Source organism: Tasmannia lanceolata, unplaced genomic scaffold (genome assembly GCF_043159265.1).
Source record: "Tasmannia lanceolata isolate RefF3 unplaced genomic scaffold, GAP_Taslan_0.1 ptg000008l, whole genome shotgun sequence".
Lineage (NCBI taxonomy): Eukaryota > Viridiplantae > Streptophyta > Magnoliopsida > Canellales > Winteraceae > Tasmannia > Tasmannia lanceolata.
Genome location: NW_027518685.1, coordinates 21227573 through 21251208, shown reverse-complemented (window position 1 = coordinate 21251208; position 23636 = coordinate 21227573). Strand labels below are relative to the sequence as shown.

The window sequence follows — 23636 nt, the reverse complement described above, 5'->3', positions numbered from 1 at the left end:
ACACTAACTATTTGAAAAAGCAAAGTATAGAATGAAATATAATATAAAGATTCGATTAGATTCATAAAATTATTTTTAATCTAAGTAGCAGCAGTTACACATGCAGAAAACAAAAAAGCATTTTATGAAAAACTTATAACTTAGAGCGATATGTTTGCAATGAGAAAATTTCTCACTAAAGGGAAAGCGAAAAATATTGTTCTTTGTTTCAATATAACATTTATTGTCAGTGTAATATATATATATATATATATATATATATATATATATATATATCTCACTGACATAGCTATGCTATTGTGCATCCACTAAGACAAGGAAATCCCCATGGCTACGGCAATGAAATAAATTGCTTTTGCACAACATCATTCACATAGGCAAAGGATCAGTAACATAACATAAGTTATCTATCTTGAAACACATCTGAGCAAAGACACAAAAGCTACTAAAGATCACTTTAAAATTAACTTTTTGGGATCATCATAGTGTTAGTTTTTATTAATGTGAAAAGATTGAGCAAGATGTGAGCTTTTTGTTAATCGAATAAAATTATTGAATTTGAAATGAGAATCATTGTAGGTTACAAGGACAAGAAGCTTTATCAAAGACCTTCCAATCCAAGATGGATTTGGAGGAATAACAATTTTTCTGATGAAACTATTTTCATTACCTGAACTTAGGGAGATCCTCAAATTCGATTAGCCATTGTATGATCAGGTGAGATTACTTCGAGTGAAGACGACCACCTCTTATCTCTAGAGTGAAATTAATGTATAATTTTATTCATTCTCTATAAATATAACAATCCTTGATTTATTTTGTTATAATAGGCAAAATCTACCCACCATCATCAAACAGCATTGTTTCTTAATTGTGGCCACGGATTACTTCACCAAATAGGTAGAAGCAGTTCCTATGAAATTGGTCATGTTAACCGATGATATAAAATTCTTAAAGGAACATATAATCCATAGATTCGCTTACCACAGACCATAACTACTGACCAAGGTACCCTATTTACCAGTGAGCAAGGTTTTAAATTTCAGTTTCGGAATGCATTTCGGTCCTCACCGAAACCGAAATTTCGGGCGAAATCTGACGAAACCAATAAAAAGATCTTTTCTCTCGTCCTAAAATTTTTGACCGAAATTTCGGGGAAAACGAAATTTCGGGGAAAACGAAATTTCAGGTTTACCCGGTTTCGGTTACGTTCTCCCCCTAAACCCGAAATTTCAGATTTTGGTCGAAATTTAAAACCTTGCCAGTGAGTTAGTGGTCACTTTTGCCAAAGAGTGGGTTCGATATCGTGATTTCAGCTCCATACTATGCCCAAGCTAATGCCGAATTTACTAACAAATCCTTATAAGTTAAATTTAAAAAATGATTGAAGATAACCCAAGAACATGGCATGAAATACTATGAGAAGTCTTGTGGGCTTATAGGACTTCAAAGAAATCGAACGCGGGAACTACCCCATTTGCTCTGACTTGTGGACATGACACTGTCCTATCAATGGAAGTCACCATTCAGTCTCTAAGAGTGGCTACTCAAAATAATATTTCTACAAAAGATTATGCACAAGCAATGTTAACCGAACTTGAAGACCTATACGAGTTGAGACTGTCAGTCCTAGAAAACTTACATTCCCAAAGGCATAAGATAGCGCAGTCATGTCACAAAAAGGCCAAAGTAAAGACCTTTATAGAAGATGACCTAGTTTGGAAAACTATTTTGCCTATTGAAACCAAGAATCCAGTGTCTAGAAAATGGTCACCAAACTGGGAAGGACTGTTTGTCATCCACAGAGTTTTGAAACACAGTGCATTTCACCTCAGAGATCCGGATGGTAGAGTTCACGATCGGTCAATTAAATTCCAAATTTATAAAGCCATATTACCCTACTATGTGGGAGACTATGACTATATCAAAAGAGATGGATTGAATTAAAAGGGAAATTAGAACGGACGAACTATTTGGCCGAATAAAGATTAAAGTATCTATGTCGACCATCCGAAGAAAAAACATGAAAAGAAATAGTCAACGACCTTATGGCCGGGCTACAAGGTTGCGCCAAAAAGCTGAATGATAAAAGTTCAAACAATGAAATCAATCCAGTAACTTCATGGGCTTCAATGCCTTTTCTACAACCCTAACTGAAGGAGAATAATTGCATCTGTTGACGCCGTCCGATAGTTGGAAAACATCAAATCCCTAGAAGGAGGCAAGGCAACGGATGGACCTGACCTCGTGCCGCTCCCCGACGTCATGAAAGCATCGATCCATCCATATATCATCAACTTCGTTCACGCCAACATCCTTAGGAACCGTAACTAGCCTTATGCCGTCAAAAAACGTGCCGGCTACCAGACCTCTGCCGAATCGTAAGGAACCGGTCACACCATTTGCCATATTCCCCATGTCACCTACGGCAGGACTCACAGCACTGGCCAGAGAGCCTTTGGCTATGTATGCCGTGGCGGCCGGATGTTTGCTCTCACCAAGATTTGGCGTCCACCAACACCGCTTCCATCGTCCCTTCACTTATCTTTGCATGCAGCCACCGGATCGAGCTAGTTCCCAAGATTCCCCTTGGCGTGAAAAGAAAATAGCGGCTACAACCAATGTCCTAAAACAAATCGGTGCTTATCTCGATGTCGAGAAGGAAGGCAGTCATGCGGTCCAACCAGGGAAGGGAAGAATGAGGAACTGTTGATGAATCACACCGAAGGGATCACTTATCATGTACGACTCCAAGGGATTGAGGATTTTCGATTCCCGGGGCGGATGTGACTTCCCTCGATCAACTCAAGGGTATGCCGATCTATTGAGGACTATTAACTTGGCCAAGGTACAACAAGTGAAGGCGAAGAAGAAGAAAAGGGAAAATGAAATAGGGAGATTGGAACGAGTGGTTCGAAAAAATCATAATTATTGTTGTCTCTCCCATTTCCCAAGCATATCTCATAGAGTCGGAAAGGATGTTCGAAATGACAGAGACAGGCTGAAATTGTGAATTCGAAATTTAATATTCACGGAAAAGGCCAGTATTGTTTTGGTTAGAAGCGAGATGGTACATGAACATGACCAACATTCTGTCTAAGGTACATTCCATTGATTTCCATTCGTCAACCGAAGGAATGTGGGTGTCAATGTTTACACCCATTTTAAATTTGAAATCGGTCATGCCAGACCGAATCACAAGAGAATGACCTATTTAGACCGGGCCAAAGTGGTAGCGTGCCAAGCTAGCACTTTTCAAAAGATGAGACAACAACCATACGGATGTATGGGGAGGGAACGTGCAAATAGTGGACTCTAAACTCGCCAGTTATCAAGAGTTCCCTCCTTGAGAACGTGGGGTAATGGGGGATGGTTACTCGAAGAAACCTATATAAAGAAACGCATGTCTCCAAGAAAGACATCCAAGAACCAACGCAAAACATGTCTTAGCATTTATCTTTTTATCCTTTACTTTTATGCACTGTCTTTTACTTTTCCTAGCTGTAGCATCAGATTTCGGAAGCAAAGAATTCATCTTTCAAGGTGAGTCTTTCTCTTTAACTCAATATCCCTCGCACTGGCGCTCACTTTCGCCGTTTTTGTTAGTTAATTATCCGATCGGTCTATCGACCTTGAGAGTTGTTTGCATTCTGCATGCATCGCCGATACCATTTACGTTTTGTGCACATCAGCATTCCCTCGCACGAGTCGTTCACATTCTGCGTGTGTCGACATCCCTAGATTTGACGTCATGCCCATACTGTAAAATGTCCTTTCCATCTTTGTAAAGGCAGAGGAGCTCAAGGAAGAAGTGACTTTTCCCTCTTCTTCTTAGTCACCTGCAATCCAATACCAGGGGACAGAAATGTTTCGTCATCGACCCCCATGAATTGAATTTCGATATTGCCTCCCAGCAGCCTGGCACCCCCGCGCATCCACCATTCCACCTCACACACACACGTCCAGTCACCCACACTGGGTACACTGACTGACCTCGCCGGACGATTTTAGACCGAACAGTTTCTATAAGAATTTGAACACTATATTTTTAAGTTGTTAAACATTCACCCCTGTTTTATTATTGGCATACCTCTTTTATGTTAAACTTGTCTAATTGGATGTTGCTATGTTGTTTGGAGTTGTAAACAGCCGGTGAAAAAACGTCAAAAATGAAGAGAGGGGAAGCGGGTGAGTGCATATTTTATTTCCCAATTTTAAAATTCAAAATGAAAGGAAATAAGGGATGAATTAAAATAGAAAAGATAAAAGGAGTATTTATATGGCATGCAGGTGTAGCAAAAAAAACAAGTAGTGGGCTAAAATATTTGGGTGATCTTAAGCCATCTATTTGTTGGGCCGGACATAGCTAGGCCGTGCCCGAAAATCTTCTCTATAGATGACCCGACACATGATTCGTTTAGATTACCCCTGCACTACACGTTGACATGTCCTCCATAGAAAGAAGTTAGTTGTTATTTACCGTATATATAATAATAGATCGATGTTAACATGCAAAATCTGTAGGTCCTAGATGTGAAATCAAGACGGTTGATCATGAAAAAAATAATTGATTAGCTACACTCTGGGATATCTATCCCTATCCCACGCATAAGATAAGGACTCTGTTTAGCTTTTCCTGGTAGAACCCTAAATAGGGTTTCTCCTGGATCAAGGATCTAGGATCATCTAATCAAGGTGTTCTCAAATCTATTTGACCAGACTCTCGATCACTGTTCCTGATCCGATCATGTACACGAGGCACAAATGGAACCCAAGAAGTGTCTGTTAGGAAGAAGGCTAAAAAAAGCCCTGCTTCTTAGGGTTTTGTCCAATTACCATGAGCAAGAAACAGTAGCTGAGTTAGGAATTAAGTGGGGAACAAGAAAAGTATCATACCGGTTCGGCACGTGAGGGGGCTGCTGCATAAACAAGTGGGGCGTTGATCTGTGTTAGGAGCGCAGGGCACTTCAGTGCCGACGCAAGGGCCACACAGCCCAGATTCCCACGTCAAATCGAAACCCTCCTTCAGAACATCTCCAACAGTTTCTGGGTATTGCAGCAGCCGATCCACACTGTCTATAGGAACCGAAACGACTCTAGCTATACAATTACTAAACTCCTTGTGGCTTTCATTGGTGGTAAAGTAAGCATAATTGCCTGTTGTTGGGAGGCAAGGAACTTGGTGGAAGTCCCCAGGGATTTGAATCACGCTGGAGCAATAATAGAAGATGATACTCTGGTCATCAGAAGTATAATCAAGTAATGAGGACTTGAGGGTGATGTTATTAGAAGGCAGAGGGCATGGGCTCGACAAAAATTCCCTATCGACAATAGTTAGGACGGATTTCTCGTAATCGATATTCTTCACCACGTATGCCCTCGACCCAATCTCTATCTGGGGAAGATTGTCATTGCAGGTAATTTCAAAATCAGGATAGCTGCAACTTTCAGTGCTATTAACGTGGAAAGGGTAACTAATGTTGAGGGTGATGTCTCCACAAGGGAACTGGGAAGGGCCACACTCGTCTTGGGAAAAAGAAATTGGAGCAAAGAAGAGGAAGAGAAGAGATGATTGCAAGAGCAACTGATGCATTTTGAGAGACTCCCCAACTGGGATTTTTCAGGGTTCTTTACCACTAGGCTATTTCAACCGATTTGCAGTAGAGATGTTAAGGTATTTAGTAATTTAAAGGAAAGAAATGAAAGACTTAAGGACGAGACTAGTAGTGAGTCTAGTCTTCTCGAGGTATGGATTTCCTACGAGACGAAGCTTCCACGTGAGGGCGATGCTTCTACAGGTGAACCGGAAAGGAAGGCAGTTGTCATATAAGTAGGGGTGGCAAAATTGGCCGAACCGAACCGAAACCGAGCCGAAAATTCGGTTTTGGTTTAACCAACCAAACCGATTCAAATTTCGGTTTGGTTTGGTTTGGGTATCAAGCCGAACCGAAACCGAATATTTGCAATTATTATGAGTAAAGGATGGCAAAATTGGCAGAACCGAACCGAAACCGAACCGAAAATTCAGTTTTGGTTCGGTTTTGGTTTGGTAAAACCAAACCGATTCAAATTTCGGTTTGGTTCGGTTTGGGGGTCAAACCGAACCGAAACCGAACCATTGCCACCCCTACATATAAGCAATCTACAAATGCATATTGGGAAAAACAAATGTAAATATCCGAAATCACACCTACTTGCAAGTTGCAAATTCTTCCCCCTCTTTAAAAGAGGGACGTTTTTTGTCTTAGAGTAAGTCAATTTGATTAGGGCTTCCTTTAGAAAGCCTGTAAATACATCTTTCATTCTTTTGTGTGTTTGTAGGAACTAAAACAACTCAAGTGTTACCTTGGCTCATCGCCGCTTCTTATGAAGCCCAAGCCTGATGAACATCTTATCATCAGTTCGATGATCATCATAAGTGTGGTGCTAGTGCGAGAACTGTAAATCTAGAGGCCAATCTACTATTCTAGTCATGGGCACAATGACGCCGAGACAAGGTGTTAAGGGGTGTCAACGGATCCACTTCAGATCGGATCCACCTATGTCACAGTCACGATCCATTCAAATTTCTTATCGGTCGGATCGGATTCAGATTGTTCTTCGGATCCTACTTTCCACGTCACGACCACGATCCATTTTAATTTGGACCGTCCATCGGAGTGTCCTATTATGTCCCACTAAACTAAGTACACAATTAATTATTTAAAAAAAGAGTTAGAATGCTAGTCCACTCTTAGTGTGTCTATATGCATTTTCTTCAAATAAATTAAAATTTTATTTATGTTTAATCTATGAGTAAAATAATGCTCGTAAAGAATAAACTTTAATCTAAATTACATACATGAATATAATGTATAACTATTATCAAAGAATATGGTGTATAACAATAGCACTCAATAATAACAAAATGAAGAACCAATAGTATATTCATGACATCATATATGTTCAATAGACTAGCATAATGAAAGCATAATAGTGGTGCTGCGATTTTGAGGTGATTATGGGGCGGCGGCCGGGACTTAGAAGGATGGTGGAAGTGGCGTATGGGGGGAGATGGTGGATGGGATCGGTGGCCGGAGGAGGAGCTCGAAATTTCTTCTTCTCCTCTCCTCCTCTTCTTGAAATCTCACAGCAAAAGGAAAAAAAAACCCTAAAACACGAGAGGCGAGAAGTCGCTTTTGAGTCGTGAAATCACACTCCACTTCATTAATTAGAGATTTTGACGAAAGTACCCTTCAAAGAATTATAAACATTATGAAACTTTGGAGGGTATTTTGGTAAAACAGTTCGGATCGTGACTATCCAATAGATATCTATTGCAAGCCCATATCCAATCCGAAAATTTTCGGATCCCACATTTGATGGTCCAAAATAGGTCGATGGATCCTATTGATATGTTTAGATCCTGTTCATTAACGTTCAGATTCGAAGGATCCATCAGACCGTCTGGATCCATTGACACCCCTAAAGGTGTTACAAGATCAAGATGTTCACTTATGCATTGTGACCACAGCTTGGAAACTAAGGTCGTACTTCCAGGCCCATGTCATTAATGTTCTGACCGAGCAACCGCTCCGTAAGATCCTTCAAAAGCCTGTCAAGTCAGAATGACTAGTTAACTGGTCAGTGGAGCTGGAGAATTTAATATCCGCTACAAACCGGAGGAGTTTAATCTCGGATACTTCTAACATATTTTCGTTGCGCCTGCAGCCATCTTTATCGGCTGAGCTCATTTCCATCGATTCCTAAAGGCTCAAGTCCAGATCTCGACATCAACAGTTATTATATCCCAATTTTAAAACCTAAAATGATTGAAAAAGTAAGGGGGAAATTAAATTAAAATTAATAAAAGACAAAATGGAGATATTACCTCCGAATTTTAAAACCCAAAATAACACTTGGATCTGCTGAGGGTAACGATCATCCTATGTTGAAGAGTTTTTTGGACATGGCCCCACGTCTGCTTATCCACAATTGATTCGTTTAGATTACCCAATTATGTGGGTCTTACCCAACTCTATGTTTTTTTCTTCACTCATGTGTAGCGCATGTTCAAGGCGAGTTCATAAAATGTTAGGTGTTAAATAAACGATAAATCAATCGTAACAGGCAGGGACATGACATAGGTGTGAAATCAAGAGAAGATGCTCTTGTAAAAAACTCATCTGACTAGTCCAATTCACAACCGATATCCCACGAGTAAGATAGAGGAATACAAAAGCTATTAAAGTATAAGAAAAATAATTGAATATGGCAAGCTCTAACAGCTCAAGCTTTTTGACTGATTGGTTGTTTCACATGGTATCAAAGCTATTGTTTTGGATTCACAAATGGGTTTTCAAATTCTAAAAAACGAACAGGGCCATAGCTTTTCTTGGTAAAGCAGTACGGGCCTGTTTGTTTTGGATTTTTGACAACCGATTGCGAGTTCAAAACGGATTATTGTTGATCTTATCCTCTTTCTTTGAGTCCAATTATCAGTTTTGGACTCACAATCGATTCTAAATCCAAAAAAGAACCGGCCTAAACAGGGTTTCTCATGGATCAAGGATCTAGAATCATCTAATCAAGGTGTTCTCAACTCTATTTGACCAGACTCTCGATCACTGTTCCTGATCCGATCATGTAAACGAGGCACAAATGGAACCCAAGAAGTGTCTGCTTCTTAGGGTTTTGTCCATTTACCATGAGCAAGAAACAGTAGCTGAGTTAGGAATTAAGTGGGGAACAAGAAAAGTATCATACCGGTTCGGCACGTGAGGAAGAGATGTGTTTGGGGGCTGCTGCATAAACAAGTGGGGCGTTGATCTGTGTTAGGAGCGCAGGGCACGTCAGTGCCGACGCAAGGGCCGCACAGCCCAGATTCCCACGTCAAATCGAATCCCTCCTTCAGAACATCTCCAACAGTCGCTGGGTATTGCAGCAGGTAATTCACTTTCTCTTTAGTACCCGAAACAACACTAGCTCGACAATTACTAAACAATGCAAGAGGCCTGTCCATATGCAAATAGGTTTCATTGGTGGTAAAGTAAGCATAATTGCCTGTTTTTGTGGGGCAAAGAACTTGGCCGAAGTCCCAAGGGATTTGAATCTCGCTGGGGCAATTATAGAAGATGATACTCTGGTTACCAGAAGTATAATCAAGTAATGAGGACTTGAGGGTGATGTTATTAGAAGGCAGAGGGCATGGGTTCGACACAAATTCCCTATCGACAATAGTTAGGACGAAGTTCTCGTAATCGATATTCTTCACCACGTATGCCCTCGACCCAATCTCTATCTGGGGATAATTGTCTTTGCAGGTAATTTCAAACTCAGGATAGTTGCAACTTTCACTTTCAGGGCTATTAACGTGGAAAGGGTAACTAATGTCGAGGGTACAGGGAGACTGGGAAGGGCCACACTTCTCGTCTTGTGAAAAAGAAATTGGAGCAAAGAAGAGGAAGAGAAGAGACGATTGCAAGAGCAACTGATGCATTTTGAGAGACTCCCCAACTGGGATTTTTCAGGGTTCTTTACCACTAGGCTATTTCAACCGATTTGCAGGAGAGATGTTAAGGTATTTAGTAATTTAAAGGAAAGAAATGGAAGACCTAAGGGACGAGACTAGTAGTAAGTCTAGTCTTCTCGAGGTATGGATTTCCTACGAGACGAAGCTTCCAAGTGAGGGCGATGCTTCTACCGGTGAACCGGAAAGGAAGGCAGTTGTCATATAAGCAATCTACAAATGCATATTGGGAAAAACAAATGTAAATATCCGAAATCACACCTACTTGCAAGTTGCAAATTCTTCCCCCTCTTTAAAAGAGGGACGTTTTTGTCTCAGAGTAAGTCAATTTGATTAGGGCTTCCTTAAGAAAGCCTGTAAATACATCTTTCATTCTTTTGTGTGTTCGTAGGAACTAAAGCAACCCTGAAGAATGAAGACGTTTTGTTCAGTCCCAAGAGAAGAGTTTCATGGGAAAGGAAGAGAAGATCAAGTGTTGTAATCGGAGATAACGGATCAAGTTAAGATCGATACCCGAAGTTGATTTTAACCATTAAAAAACCCTAAAAAGGAAGACTAGTATATTTAAAACGGATGAAATAATGATTAATTGTGTTCAAGATAAACCTTACGCTTGATCTTGGATTCCTTAGGGCTTATCTTGTCTTTGAATCCCCAATGAATCCAATATCAAGACGTTGTAGTATTGAAAATTGAGATTTCAGGGAATTTGACCTAAAAGTTTAGATTGTTTTACAATAATTGTCTATTTAGTTTTGGAGCGTGAAATTGGGTTTAGTGGATTCCCCTCATCGTAAGGAGTCCATAAGATCCGACCTCGCGCGATTTGGAGTTCAAACCAAAAAGTTATGATCTCTCAAAGTTTGGGAAAAATTGGCCAAAATTTGCAAATTCACAGCCTCGGGAGAAAATCCAATCTCGTGACTTCGGACGCCCAAACATCAGGGTTCGGACGTCCAGATCAACTGGGTCAGATGATTTTCCAGCAATGTTTTCCACCGACAACCCAAATTCAAAAAATCACAACTTCTTCGTTTCTTGTCTGTTTTCGACGTTCTTGTACTCTATGGACATACCGGAATGCATACTTTCTATTAAAAATGATCTCAAAAATGTTTTAGAACTATATAATGAAGTAAATTTCAAAATACTTTGAGGGACCTTAGTTTGGATTACCATTCTTCTCCCGTTTGACGCTGTTTGGTTCCGAAAATTGGGTATTTGTGTTTGTGTTCATATTTTGTGGTTCCCTATTAATAATAATGGAATGATTGTGGTACTAGGTGATCGATCTTGAGTACAGAAGAGTTCGGAGAGAACATTTGAGGTACGTAATAACGTACTACTTTGGGTGAATTGTTAGCGCTATTTGATTCGATCATTTGCACTATTGACTAGTAGATTTGTGTACCTTTGTTTTGTCCTTACATTATCTAAGCAACCAATTGGGTTTGGCATGCCTATTTTGCAATCCTATGGATCCCTATGACTTGTGTACTTGCCACCGCTCTGTTTATTGTACTATTATTGCTTTGGTTACTTTATTTACAATATGAACCTTTGAACCCCTTTTGTGGAAATCTTTAATCAGCTATGACCTGTACCTTATGGACCTTTGGATACTATCTGTTTTGGACATTTATTTCAATATCTAGACTTGTGGATACTATTTGTTGTGGATTTTGGGAGTATCAGTTCTGGACAATTCTGTGGAGGCTTGGGTTATTTCTGGACCCTACTTCTAAGAAATTAAGTCTTCTCAAGGTATGGATTTTCTACAAGACCAAGTGTCACGCCCCGAACCCAGAATCTAGGGTCCGGCACACGTGACAGCCGCCGCACGCCCATAGGGTCGCCCCCACAAGCATGCAAGGCTCCTTTTTCGATCAACTATTCTCAACAATCAGAGTAACTAATAAATGCGGAAATTTTAGTCTCAATAGTTCAAATGAATTACAAATATAGATTAGGTCCATAAGTCTAAATCCAACAATAATTATTTCAAGACAATCACCTTAATAAAATATCAAAAGTTTCTAAATTGGAACAATGAAATAAAGAACAAATTTCCTAGGCTCCAATCCAAGTGCCCGATCTCAGCAAATCTACTGCCGCTCCTCTGTATCTGAAATTTGTTAAACTACATAATGAGCTAACAGCCCAGCCGGTTTTCCAAATCCAAGCCAGCTAATAGGAAAACAAAAACAAATTTGTGCGGAAAAGACGTAACATGCCATAAAATTTAGTCAATGCAGAAATTGATAAGAATTAAAAAGATCATTTCTACATAAGCTATATATAAAAAATATACATGTTTTTACTAAACAGTTCCAACCACTCGGTTATGCAGTTTTTCACTTGGAAATCAATGACAAGAATATATATTTTCAAACATAACAGTAATATATTTTCAAACATAACAGTCTTCTCTGTGGCCAATTTCCAACCTTATTGGCAAGTAGCGTAACCCAAGGCGAACACTCGTTCGCAGGACTCACAGGTCCAAAAGTGCGCAATGTCACAATATCAATAGCCAGAGGACTCCCTACTGGCCGCCCGAGATCAACCTTACGGGTAGATAAAATTTGACCGGTCTACGTGATCACGTCCAGTGTACTCACCCACTGGTAGGTTGGGCACTAGATCCCCACCAGAGATCAACCTTACTGGTGGAATCCATTCCATACCAAGACTGCATACAAGTATACATTTATAGAGAGAAGCAATTTTAATGTTTGCAATACCATGCCATAAATTTGTAAACGCTTCAAGCCATAGGGGACTTCCCCCATTTCAAATCTATGTGGGTAATTATCCTTATCAAAGTGAACATATGATTTTTTTTTATAATGGGTGTCATTATAAAAAATTAAGCCAAGATTAATTGTTAGAAATGGGTGTTAGTATCAAATAAAAGTTGTGAATTTTCTTTGATATGGGTAATAATATCAAATGGACTAAAGTTAAATTAGGAATCAAATATGCAATCATTTTCAATATTCAATCATAAGGTAACAATCATGTGCTATTATCATCAATGACTAAAGTTAAATTAGGAATCAAATATGCAATCATTTTCAATATTCTATCTTAAGATAGCAATCATTTCAATATTGAAAAAGAAAGAAATGTGTGGGATGTTTGGAACCTTACGAGACTACAACCTTCTTCTTTTTTTTTCTCTCCACTCTCTTCCTCTCATTGGATGAAGGTTAGTTGGTTAAATTAGGAATCAAATATGCAATCATTTTCAATATTTTATCTTAAGGTAGCAATCATTTCAATATTGAAAAAGAAAGAAATGTGTAGGATGTTTGGAACCTTGCGAGGCTACAACCTTTTCTCTCCACTCTACAACCTTTTCTCTCCACTCTCTTCTCTACAACTTTCTCACCACAACCTTTTCTCTCCACTCTCTTGCCTACAACTTTTTCTCTCCACTCTCTTCTCTCATTGGATGAAGGTTAGTTGTTGTGGGATTTAGAAAGGGGTGGTGTTGATGAAGGTTAGTAGTTGTGGGCTTTAGAAAGGGGTGGTGTTGATGAAGATTAGTTGTTGTGGGCTTTAGAAAGGGGTGGTGTTGATGAAGGTTAGTTGTTGTGGGCTTTAGAAAGAAGAAATATAGGTGTTGGATGTAGTTGTTGTGGGCTTTAGAAAGAAGAAATATAGGTGTTGGATGTAGTTGTTGTGGGCTTTAGAAAGAGGGAATATAGGTGGTGTTTGAGGCCATTGAGATGCTTGTAACTCTCCTACATTGGGATGCTTGTAACTCTCCTACAAGACCAAGTTCTACACCACTTTAGAACCATTGCAAAACAGTCCTAGAAGCCATTGCAAAACAGTCCTAGAAGCCATTGCAAAACAGTCCTAGAAACCTCTGCAAATTGCTATTGCTGCCGGTAAATAAACTACTTTCCACCATCTTGTTGCCATAACCTTGTGTCCAAGAATCAAGGCCTACAAGACCTCATATTCCATCACATATGTCTTGAGATCAACTACGGTTGGGTGGATCTTCATCACGAATAATTGCCAAAATTCTGTAAGTTCATATTCTTGTCTTGAGATCAACTACGGTTGGGTGGATCTTCATCACGAATAATTGCCAAAATTCTGTAAGTTCATATTCTTACTCAGTCACCTTCTAGTTTCAGCTTTGCAAATTCCCTTCCTTGACAAGAACAAAAAGGAGGAAAAGAGTAGTCTTAATTAAATAAATTTGGTTGAGCAAATGGGATTGGAGTTTAGGTGCGAATAAATTTGGTTGAGCAAATGGGATTGGAGTTTAGGTGCGATGTGTTAGAAATGAGTTTTTAGAGCCGTCCTAATTTCTTTTCTTTTTAGAGGCACAATCAAATATGAAATCTTATTTAATAGGGACTGTTACACATTAGGATAGTTAAATGACCTTGGTTTACTTACTAATGTGAAGGGGAAAAAGAGGAGTTTTTGTCAACGTCAACGTCGTCCTAGAGAAAACAAAACAAAGTCAGAAATTCGTGCAAGAGGTAGGTGATCCTACCCTATGTCAGTGTATTATCAAATAATTACATTAGCTAAGTTGAAAGCTTTCTATTTCAATTTTTGCATATCTACTTTGACTTGGAACTTCTTTTGGAGAAGATTTTTACTGAACGTTTTTTTAGTATGTCATTCTACATAGTTGAATATCATTATGCATGGTATCCTTTAGTCTTGACATGTTTTCATCCCTATACATAAAAAGCTTTATGAAGAACATGATTTAGAAAACTAGAATTCATGAAGCAACAATTTGAAAAGCACTTTGTTTACGATATGTTTTCGTAGATTTGAAATGAGGGAAGTTCCCTATGGCTTGAAGCGTTACAAATTTATGGCATGGTATTGCAAACATTAAAATTGCTTCTCTCTATAATTGCATACAGTCTTGGTATGGAATGGATTCCGCCAGTAAGGTTGATCTCTGGTGGGGATCTAGTGCCCAACCTACCAGTGGGTGAGTACACTGGACGTGATCACGTAGACCGGTCAAATTTTATCTACCCGTAAGGTTGATCTCGGGCGGCCAGTAGGGAGTCCTCTGGCTATTGATATTGTGACATTGCGCACTTTTGGACCTGTGAGTCCTGCGAACGAGTGTTCGCCTTGGGTTACGCTACTTGCCAATAAGGTTGGAAATTGGCCACAGAGAAGACTGTTATGCTTGAAAATATATTACTGTTATGTTTGAAAATATATTACTGTTAAGTATTTGATTTCCAAGTGGAAAAATGCAAAATCAAGTGTTTGAAAATATATATTCTTGTCATTGATTTCCAAGTGAAAAACTGCATAACCGAGTGGTTGGAACTGTTTTGTAAAAACATGTATTTTTCTTATATAGCTTATGTAGAAATGATCTTTTTAATTCTTATCAATTTCTGCATTGGCTAAATTTTATGGCATGCTACGTCTTTTCCGCACAAGTTTGTTTTTGTTTTCCTATTAGCTGGCTTGGATTTGGAAAACCGGCTGGGCTGTTAGCTCATTATGTGGTTTAACAAATTTCAGATACAGAGGAGCGGCAGTAGATTTGCTGAGATCAGGCACTTGGATTGGAGCCTAGGAGATTTGTTCTTTATTTCATTGTTCCAATTTAGAAACCTTTGATATTTTATTAAGGTGATTGTCTTGAAATAATTATTGTTGGATTTAGACTTATGGACCTAATCTATATTTGTATTTCATTATGAGACTAAAATTTCCGCATTTATTAGTTACTCTGATTGTTGAGAATAGTTGATCGAAAAAGGAGCCTTGCATGCTTGTGGGGGCGACCCTATGGGCGTGCGGCGGCTGTCACGTGCCCCGAACCCATAATTCTAGGTAAGGTGCACGTGACAGCCGCCGCACGCCCATAGGGTCGCCCCCACAAGCATGCAAGGCTCCTTTTTCGATCAACTATTCTCAACAATCAGAGTAACTAATAAATGCGGAAATTTTAGTCTCATAATGAAATACAAATATAGATTAGGTCCATAAGTCTAAATCCAACAATAATTATTTCAAGACAATCACCTTAATAAAATATCAAAGGTTTCTAAATTGGAACAATGAAATAAAGAACAAATCTCCTAGGCTCCAATCCAAGTGCCTGATCTCAGCAAATCTACTGCCGCTCCTCTGTATCTGAAATTTGTTAAACCACATAATGAGCTAACAGCCCAGCCGGTTTTCCAAATCCAAGCCAGCTAATAGGAAAACAAAAACAAACTTGTGCGGAAAAGACGTAACATGCCATAAAATTTAGTCAATGCAGAAATTGATAAGAATTAAAAAGATCATTTCTACATAAGCTATATATAAAAAAATATACATGTTTTTACTAAACAGTTCCAACCACTCGGTTATGCAGTTTTTCACTTGGAAATTAATGACAAGAATATATATTTTCAAACATAACAGTCTTCTCTGTGGCCAATTTCCAACCTTATTGGCAAGTAGCGTAACCCAAGGCGAACACTCGTTCGCAGGACTCACAGGTCCAAAAGTGCAATGTCATATTATCAATAGCCAGAGGACTCCCTACTGGCCGCCCGAGATCAACCTTACGGGTAGATAAAATTTGACCGGTCTACGTGATCACGTCCAGTGTACTCACCCACTGGTAGGTTGGGCACTAGATCCCCACCAGAGATCAACCTTACTGGTGGAATCCATTCCATACCAAGACTGCATACAAGTATACATTTATAGAGAGAAGCAATTTTAATGTTTGCAATACCATGCCATAAATTTGTAAACGCTTCAAGCCATAGGGGACTTCCCCCATTTCAAATCTATGAAATCCATATCAAATCCATATCGTAAACAAAGTGCTTTTCAAATTGTTGCTTCATGACCATATCAAATCCATATCGTAAACAAAGTGCTTTTCAAATTGTTGCTTCATGAATTCTAGTTTTCAAAATCATGTTCTTCATAAAGCTTTTTATGTATAGGAATGAAAACATTTCAAGACTAAAAATTACCATGCATAATGATATTCAACTATGTAAAATGACATACTAAAAAAAAAGGTCAGTAAGAATCTTCTCCAAAACAAGTTCCAAGTCAAAGTAGATATGCAAAAATTGAAATAGAAAGCTTTCAACTTAGCTAATGTAAATATTTGATAATACACTGACATAGGGTAGGATCACCTACCTCTTGCACGAATTTCTGACTTTGTTTTGTTTTCTCTAGGACGACGTTGACGTTGACAAAAACTCCTCTTTTTCCCCTTCACATTAGTAAGTAAACCAAGGTCATTTAACTATCCTAATGTGTAACAGTCCCTATTAAATAAGATTTCATATTTGATTCCTAATTTAACTTTAGTCCATTTGATATAATAGCACATGATTGTTACCTTAAGATAAAATATTGAAAATGATTGTTTTCTCTAGGACGACGTTGATCTGAAAAGAAAAGAAATTAGGACGCCTCTAAAAAGAAAAGAAATTAGGACGGCTCTAAAAACTCCTTTCTAACATATCGCACCTAAACTCCAATCCCATTTGCCCAACCAAATTTATTTAATTAAGACTACTCTTTTCCTCCTTTTTGTTCTTGGCAAGGAAGGGAATTTGCAAAGCTGAAACTAGAAGGGAACTGGGTAAGAATATGAACTTACAGAATTTTGGCAATTGTTCGTGATGAAGATCCACCCAAGATTTTGGCAATTGTTCGTGATGAAGATCCACCCAACCGTAGTTGATCTCAAGAATATGAGGTCTTGTAGGCCTTGATTCTTGGACACAAGGTTATGGCAACAAGGTGGTGGAAAGTAGTTTATTTACCGGCCGCAATAACAGTTTGCAGAGGTTTCTAGGACTGTTTTGCAATGGCTTCTAGGACTGTTTTGCAATGGCTTCTAGGACTGTTTTGCAATGGTTCTAAAGTGGTGTGGAATTTGGTCTTGTAGGAGAGTTATAAGCATCCCAATGTAGGAGAGTTACAAGCATCCCAATGGCCTCAAACACCACCTATATTCCTTCTTTCTAAAGCCCACAACAACTACATCCAACACTTATATTTCTTCTTTCTAAAGCCCACAACAACTAACCTTCATCAACACCACCCCTTTCTAATTTTCACAACAACTAACCTTCATCAACACCTCCCCTTTCTAAAGCCCACAACAACTAACCTTCATCAATTGTAGAGAAGAGAGTGGAGAGAAAAGGTTCTGGAGAGAAAAAGTTGTAGAGAAGAAAGTGGAGAGAAAAGGTTGTAGAGTGAAGAGAAAAGCCTCGCAAGGTTCCCAACATCCCACACATTTCTTTCTCTTTTTAATATTGAAATGATTGCTACCTTATGATTTAATATTGAAGAATATTGAAAAGATAGAGATTCCTAATCTTTTCAATATTGAAATCATTGCTACCTTATGATTGAATATTGAAGAATATTGAAATGATTGCTACCTTATTTGATTCTTATCTTATTTTATACAATGTCAAATTTAATAGCACCCTTTACTATTTTTAATAAAAATAAGTTAGGATTGAATATTGAAGAATATTGAAATTATTGCTACCTTATTTGATTCTTATCTTATTTTATACAATGCCAACTTTAACTTTAATTCATTGATGATAATAGCACCCTATCTTATTTTATAAAATACATCTTAAATCCATTTGATATTAACACCCATTTCAAAGAAAATTTACAAGCTTTATTTGATACTAACACCCATTTCTAGCAATTAATCTTGGCTTGATTTTTGATAATGACACCCATTATAAATTTTATACCAAAATACTTGGGACCGGGTATTACATCATACCCCCCTAAAAAGAATTTCGTCCTCGAATTTCACATACCTGGTGCTTGAAAAAGCTGGGGGTACTTTTCCTGCATCTCCTCCTCAAGCTCCCAAGTTGCTTCTCGCTCAGAGTGATTTCTCCACTGAACCTTGACATAGGGAATGGTGCTACTTCTAAGAACTTGGTCCTTTCGATCAACGATACGCACCGGGTGTTCCTCATATGACAAATCCTCTCTGAGTTGCAAAGGGGCCAATTCTACTACACGGTCCGGGTCCGGGATGTACTTCCTCAGCATAGAGACATGGAAGACATTATGCACCCCAGCCAAACTGGGTGGTAGTGCAAGGCGATAGGCAACTGTCCCGACCCTTTTAAGAATTTCGTATGGTCCAACATACTTGGGATTCAACTTTCCTCTAATGCCAAATCTGACCACTCCTTTAGTGGGAGACACCCTCAAGAAAACACGATCTCCAACCTCAAATTCAAGCTCACGCCTCCTGACATCAGCGTAGCTCTTCTGCCTACTTTGTGCTGCTCGGAGACGCTCTCTGATCAATTGAACCTTTTCTTCTGCCTGATGCACTAGCTCCGGGCCCAAAATCTGCCTCTCACCAACCTCATCCCAATGGATGGGAGACCTGCACTTTCTACCATAGAGGGCCTCATAAGGGGCCATCTGAATGCTGGATTGGTAGCTATTGTTGTATGCGAACTCCACCAAAGGTAACTGCCGATCCCAAGAACCTCTAAAATCCAAGGCACATGCTCTCAGCATGTCTTCCAATATCTGGATCGTCCGTTCTGACTGGCCATCGGTTTGTGGATGATACGCTGTACTGAAGTTCAACCTAGTTCCCAAAGCCTTATGGAAACTCCTCCAGAACTGAGACACGAACCTTGGGTCTCTGTCAGACACAATCGACACTGGCACTCCATGTAGCCTGACAATCTCCTCCAAGTACCACTCTGCCATCTGATCCAATGTCGAACCCACTCTATAAGCCAAGAAGTGAGCCGACTTAGTCAACCTGTCGACTATAACCCAAATGGCATCATTTTTCTTCAATGTCTTTGGCAAACCGGTCACAAAATCCATAGTGATGTGCTCCCATTTCCACTCTGGAATAGGGAGGGGCTCTAACTTCCCGGCAGGTCTCTGATGCTCTATCTTGACCTGCTGGCAGATTATACAACGAGCCACAAACTCTGCAATCTCTCGCTTCATGTTATTCCACCAGAAAATTTCTCTGAGGTCCCTGTACATTTTGGTGCTTCCAGGGTGCACTGAATAAGTAGAACTATGGGCCTCATCCATAATCTCCCTCTTGAGATCCGCATCAGCAGGCACACACAACCGAGTTCCGAACCTCAAGGACCCATCCTCATGGACTCGAAAATCTAATTGGGATCCTGCCTCAACTTCTGCCCTGATCTTATGGAGTCTCTCATCAGTACTCTGAGAAATCTTTATTCTCTCTAACAAAGTGGGCTGAACTCTCAGGTTCGCAATTTGCAGACCAGGCTCGTGCTGTCTTACCTCAATACTCAACCTCCTCAAGTCCTCAATGATCTGCCTTTGATTAGTTATCAAAGATGCCATCTTACCCTGGGCCTTTCTGCTCAAAGCATCTGCTACTACATTAGCCTTCCCTGGATGATAGCTGATGGTCAGGTCATAGTCCTGTAGCAATTCAAGCCATCTCCTCTGACGCATATTTAGCTCCTTTTGCGTGAACAAGTACTTTAGGCTCTTATGGTCAGTGAAGACCTCACATGGCTCCCCATAAAGGTAGTGTCTCCAAATTTTCAATGCAAACACTACTGCTGCTAACTCTAGATCATGCGTCGGATAGTTCTGCTCATATGGCTTCAACTGCCTGGAGGCATAGGCCACTACCTTTCCGTGTTGCATCAACACACAACCTAAACCACTCTTAGAGGCATCACTATATATGGTGAATCCTCCACTCTCAGATGGTATAGTGAGGATTGGGGCCGATACTAACCTTCGTTTCAACTCTTGGAAGCTCTCCTCGCACTTATCAGACCATTCAAACTTGGTTCCCTTATGCGTTAGACGGGTCAGTGGTACGGCAATCCGTGAAAATCCCTCTACGAATTTCCTGTAATATCCCGCCAGACCTAAGAAACTGCGAATTTCGGCGACATTAGACGGCCTGCTCCAATCCACTACGGCCTCAATCTTTTGGGGGTCCACAGACACTCCATCCTTAGAAATCACATGCCCCAGAAAAGATACTCTATCAAGCCAAAACTCACACTTCTTGAATTTCGCATATAGCTGCTCTGCTCTCAATACTTGCAACACCTGCCTCAAGTGCTTTTCATGCTCTTCATGGCTCTTTGAGTAAATTAGGATGTCATCTATGAATACTACTACAAATCTGTCTAAGAATGGCTTGAACACCCTATTCATCAAATCCATAAATGCCGCGGGTGCGTTAGTCAAACCAAATGGCAACACTAAGAATTCGTAGTGTCCATATCTAGTCCTGAAAGCTGACTTGGGCACATCTTCTGGCTTGATCTTCAACCGAACGAAGATCGATCTTAGAGAATACTTTAGACCCCTGTAACTGATCAAATAGATCCTCGATCCTCGGCAATGGATACTTATTCCTCACAGTTACCTTGTTTAGCTCTCTATAATCGATGCACAACCGCATACTCCCATCTTTCTTCTTCACAAATAGCACTGGTGCACCCCAAGGAGAAACATTAGGTCTGATCAACCCCTTATCAAGAAGTTCTTGCAACTGCCCACTCAACTCCTTAAGCTCTACTGGAGCCATTCGATAGGGAGCCTTAGAAATGGGACCCGTGCTAGGTACAAGATCAATGGAGAACTCGATCTCTCTATCTGGAGGCAACCCCGGCAAGTCTTCAGGGAATACATCAGGGAAGTCTCGTACAATTGTGATGTCCTCTAACCTGAGGACCTCCTGACTGACTTCTTCTTCTGGTGGTCCCTATGCTGTTGGGACCTGATGACTCCTTCCTCAACCTGTAAAGCCTTACTCAACACATCTGCATAGGTTTTCAGCTGGAAATCTTTTACTCGATGCCTGATAGGCTCCCTGAGTCCGTCTTGGAAACGGCGAGCAAGAAGTCCGTCGTCCTCCATGACCGATATGGGTGCAAACATTCCCAATCTCGTAAACTCTGCCTCATAATCTATGACAGATCTGTTCCCTTGCTTTAAATTGAAAAAATCATTTTCCTTCAGAATCCTCACACTATCAGGAAAATATTTGTCATAGAAAGCTGTAGAGAATTCATCCCATGTAATGATAGCGTTCCCCCTGACACGCTTCTCCATCTTCCACCAAGCATCTGCACTTCCTCTAAGCATGAACGTGGCAGCTACTACTTTGTCAGGCGCTGCCATCCCCAGAAATTCAAAGATTTTCTCGGTCTCTTGCAACCATTCATCAGCCACGAGAGGATCAGTGGTCCCTCCAAATGTATTGGCCATCCTCCGAAACTCGGTCATCCTACTCTGCCGACGAGGCTCGACCTGTGGCGGGTGATGCTGAGACTGCTGCTGCTGTTGGGTCACCACCCCAACCAAAGTCTCCATCATCCGTTCTAATCGGGGTAACCCTTGCTCTTCCTGATGAGTCCCTCCCTCTCCAGTAGGGATGATAGGGGTGGGAGGCTCCTCCTCTTGAGACTCCTCCTCCTGCGCCGGATTTGGCTGCACTGGAGCCGGTATAGGGTTTCTCTGAAGTCGGGTCGTGCTACGAGCAAGGTCAGTCATTCTCTTGGTACGAGCCATACCTATCCCAACAATAGCAAACACTAGTAAGGCTCTAGATTATAAAATACCTACATCTAATCGGAAGGTAAGTAGTAAAAACACAATTTGCCTTTGCCTAAGGTCCTACAGGTTCTTAAACCTATTGCTCTGATACCACTTTACTGTCACGCCCCGAACCCAGAATCTAGGGTCCGGCACACGTGACAGCCGCCGCACGCCCATAGGGTCGCCCCCACAAGCATGCAAGGCTCCTTTTTCGATCAACTATTCTCAACAATCAGAGTAACTAATAAATGCGGAAATTTTAGTCTCAATAGTTCAAATGAATTACAAATATAGATTAGGTCCATAAGTCTAAATCCAACAATAATTATTTCAAGACAATCACCTTAATAAAATATCAAAAGTTTCTAAATTGGAACAATGAAATAAAGAACAAATTTCCTAGGCTCCAATCCAAGTGCCCGATCTCAGCAAATCTACTGCCGCTCCTCTGTATCTGAAATTTGTTAAACTACATAATGAGCTAACAGCCCAGCCGGTTTTTCCAAATCCAAGCCAGCTAATAGGAAAACAAAAACAAATTTGTGCGGAAAAGACGTAACATGCCATAAAATTTAGTCAATGCAGAAATTGATAAGAATTAAAAAGATCATTTCTACATAAGCTATATATAAAAAATATACATGTTTTTACTAAACAGTTCCAACCACTCGGTTATGCAGTTTTTCACTTGGAAATCAATGACAAGAATATATATTTTCAAACATAACAGTAATATATTTTCAAACATAACAGTCTTCTCTGTGGCCAATTTCCAACCTTATTGGCAAGTAGCGTAACCCAAGGCGAACACTCGTTCGCAGGACTCACAGGTCCAAAAGTGCGCAATGTCACAATATCAATAGCCAGAGGACTCCCTACTGGCCGCCCGAGATCAACCTTACGGGTAGATAAAATTTGACCGGTCTACGTGATCACGTCCAGTGTACTCACCCACTGGTAGGTTGGGCACTAGATCCCCACCAGAGATCAACCTTACTGGTGGAATCCATTCCATACCAAGACTGCATACAAGTATACATTTATAGAGAGAAGCAATTTTAATGTTTGCAATACCATGCCATAAATTTGTAAACGCTTCAAGCCATAGGGGACTTCCCCCATTTCAAATCTATGAAATCCATATCAAATCCATATCGTAAACAAAGTGCTTTTCAAATTGTTGCTTCATGACCATATCAAATCCATATCGTAAACAAAGTGCTTTTCAAATTGTTGCTTCATGAATTCTAGTTTTCAAAATCATGTTCTTCATAAAGCTTTTTATGTATAGGAATGAAAACATTTCAAGACTAAAAATTACCATGCATAATGATATTCAACTATGTAAAATGACATACTAAAAAAAAAGGTCAGTAAGAATCTTCTCCAAAACAAGTTCCAAGTCAAAGTAGATATGCAAAAATTGAAATAGAAAGCTTTCAACTTAGCTAATGTAAATATTTGATAATACACTGACATAGGGTAGGATCACCTACCTCTTGCACGAATTTCTGAATTTGTT

At 39.9% G+C, this 23636-nt stretch overlaps 1 protein-coding gene across 5 annotated transcripts in view; it reads right to left on the bottom strand.

Moving 5' to 3' along the window:
* Positions 1 to 23636, bottom strand: part of LOC143884770 (LEAF RUST 10 DISEASE-RESISTANCE LOCUS RECEPTOR-LIKE PROTEIN KINASE-like 2.5) — a 51780-nt gene that overhangs the window by 17875 nt on the left and 10269 nt on the right. The window contains exons 1-2 of one of the 5 annotated variants that reach the window (XM_077388544.1): positions 9608 to 9789; positions 4897 to 5757 (exon numbers count right to left, since the gene is read on the bottom strand). The exons of 1 other annotated variant lie outside the window; for it this stretch is intronic. In XM_077388544.1, coding sequence (XP_077244659.1) covers positions 4897 to 5593 — 697 coding nt within the window. In that variant the 5' untranslated portion in view covers positions 5594 to 5757; positions 9608 to 9789. Of the gene's footprint in view, positions 1 to 4896; positions 5815 to 8745; positions 9929 to 23636 lie in introns of those variants that run through there. 3 more of the 5 variants (XM_077388542.1, XM_077388541.1, XM_077388543.1) reach the window with 3 other exon arrangements.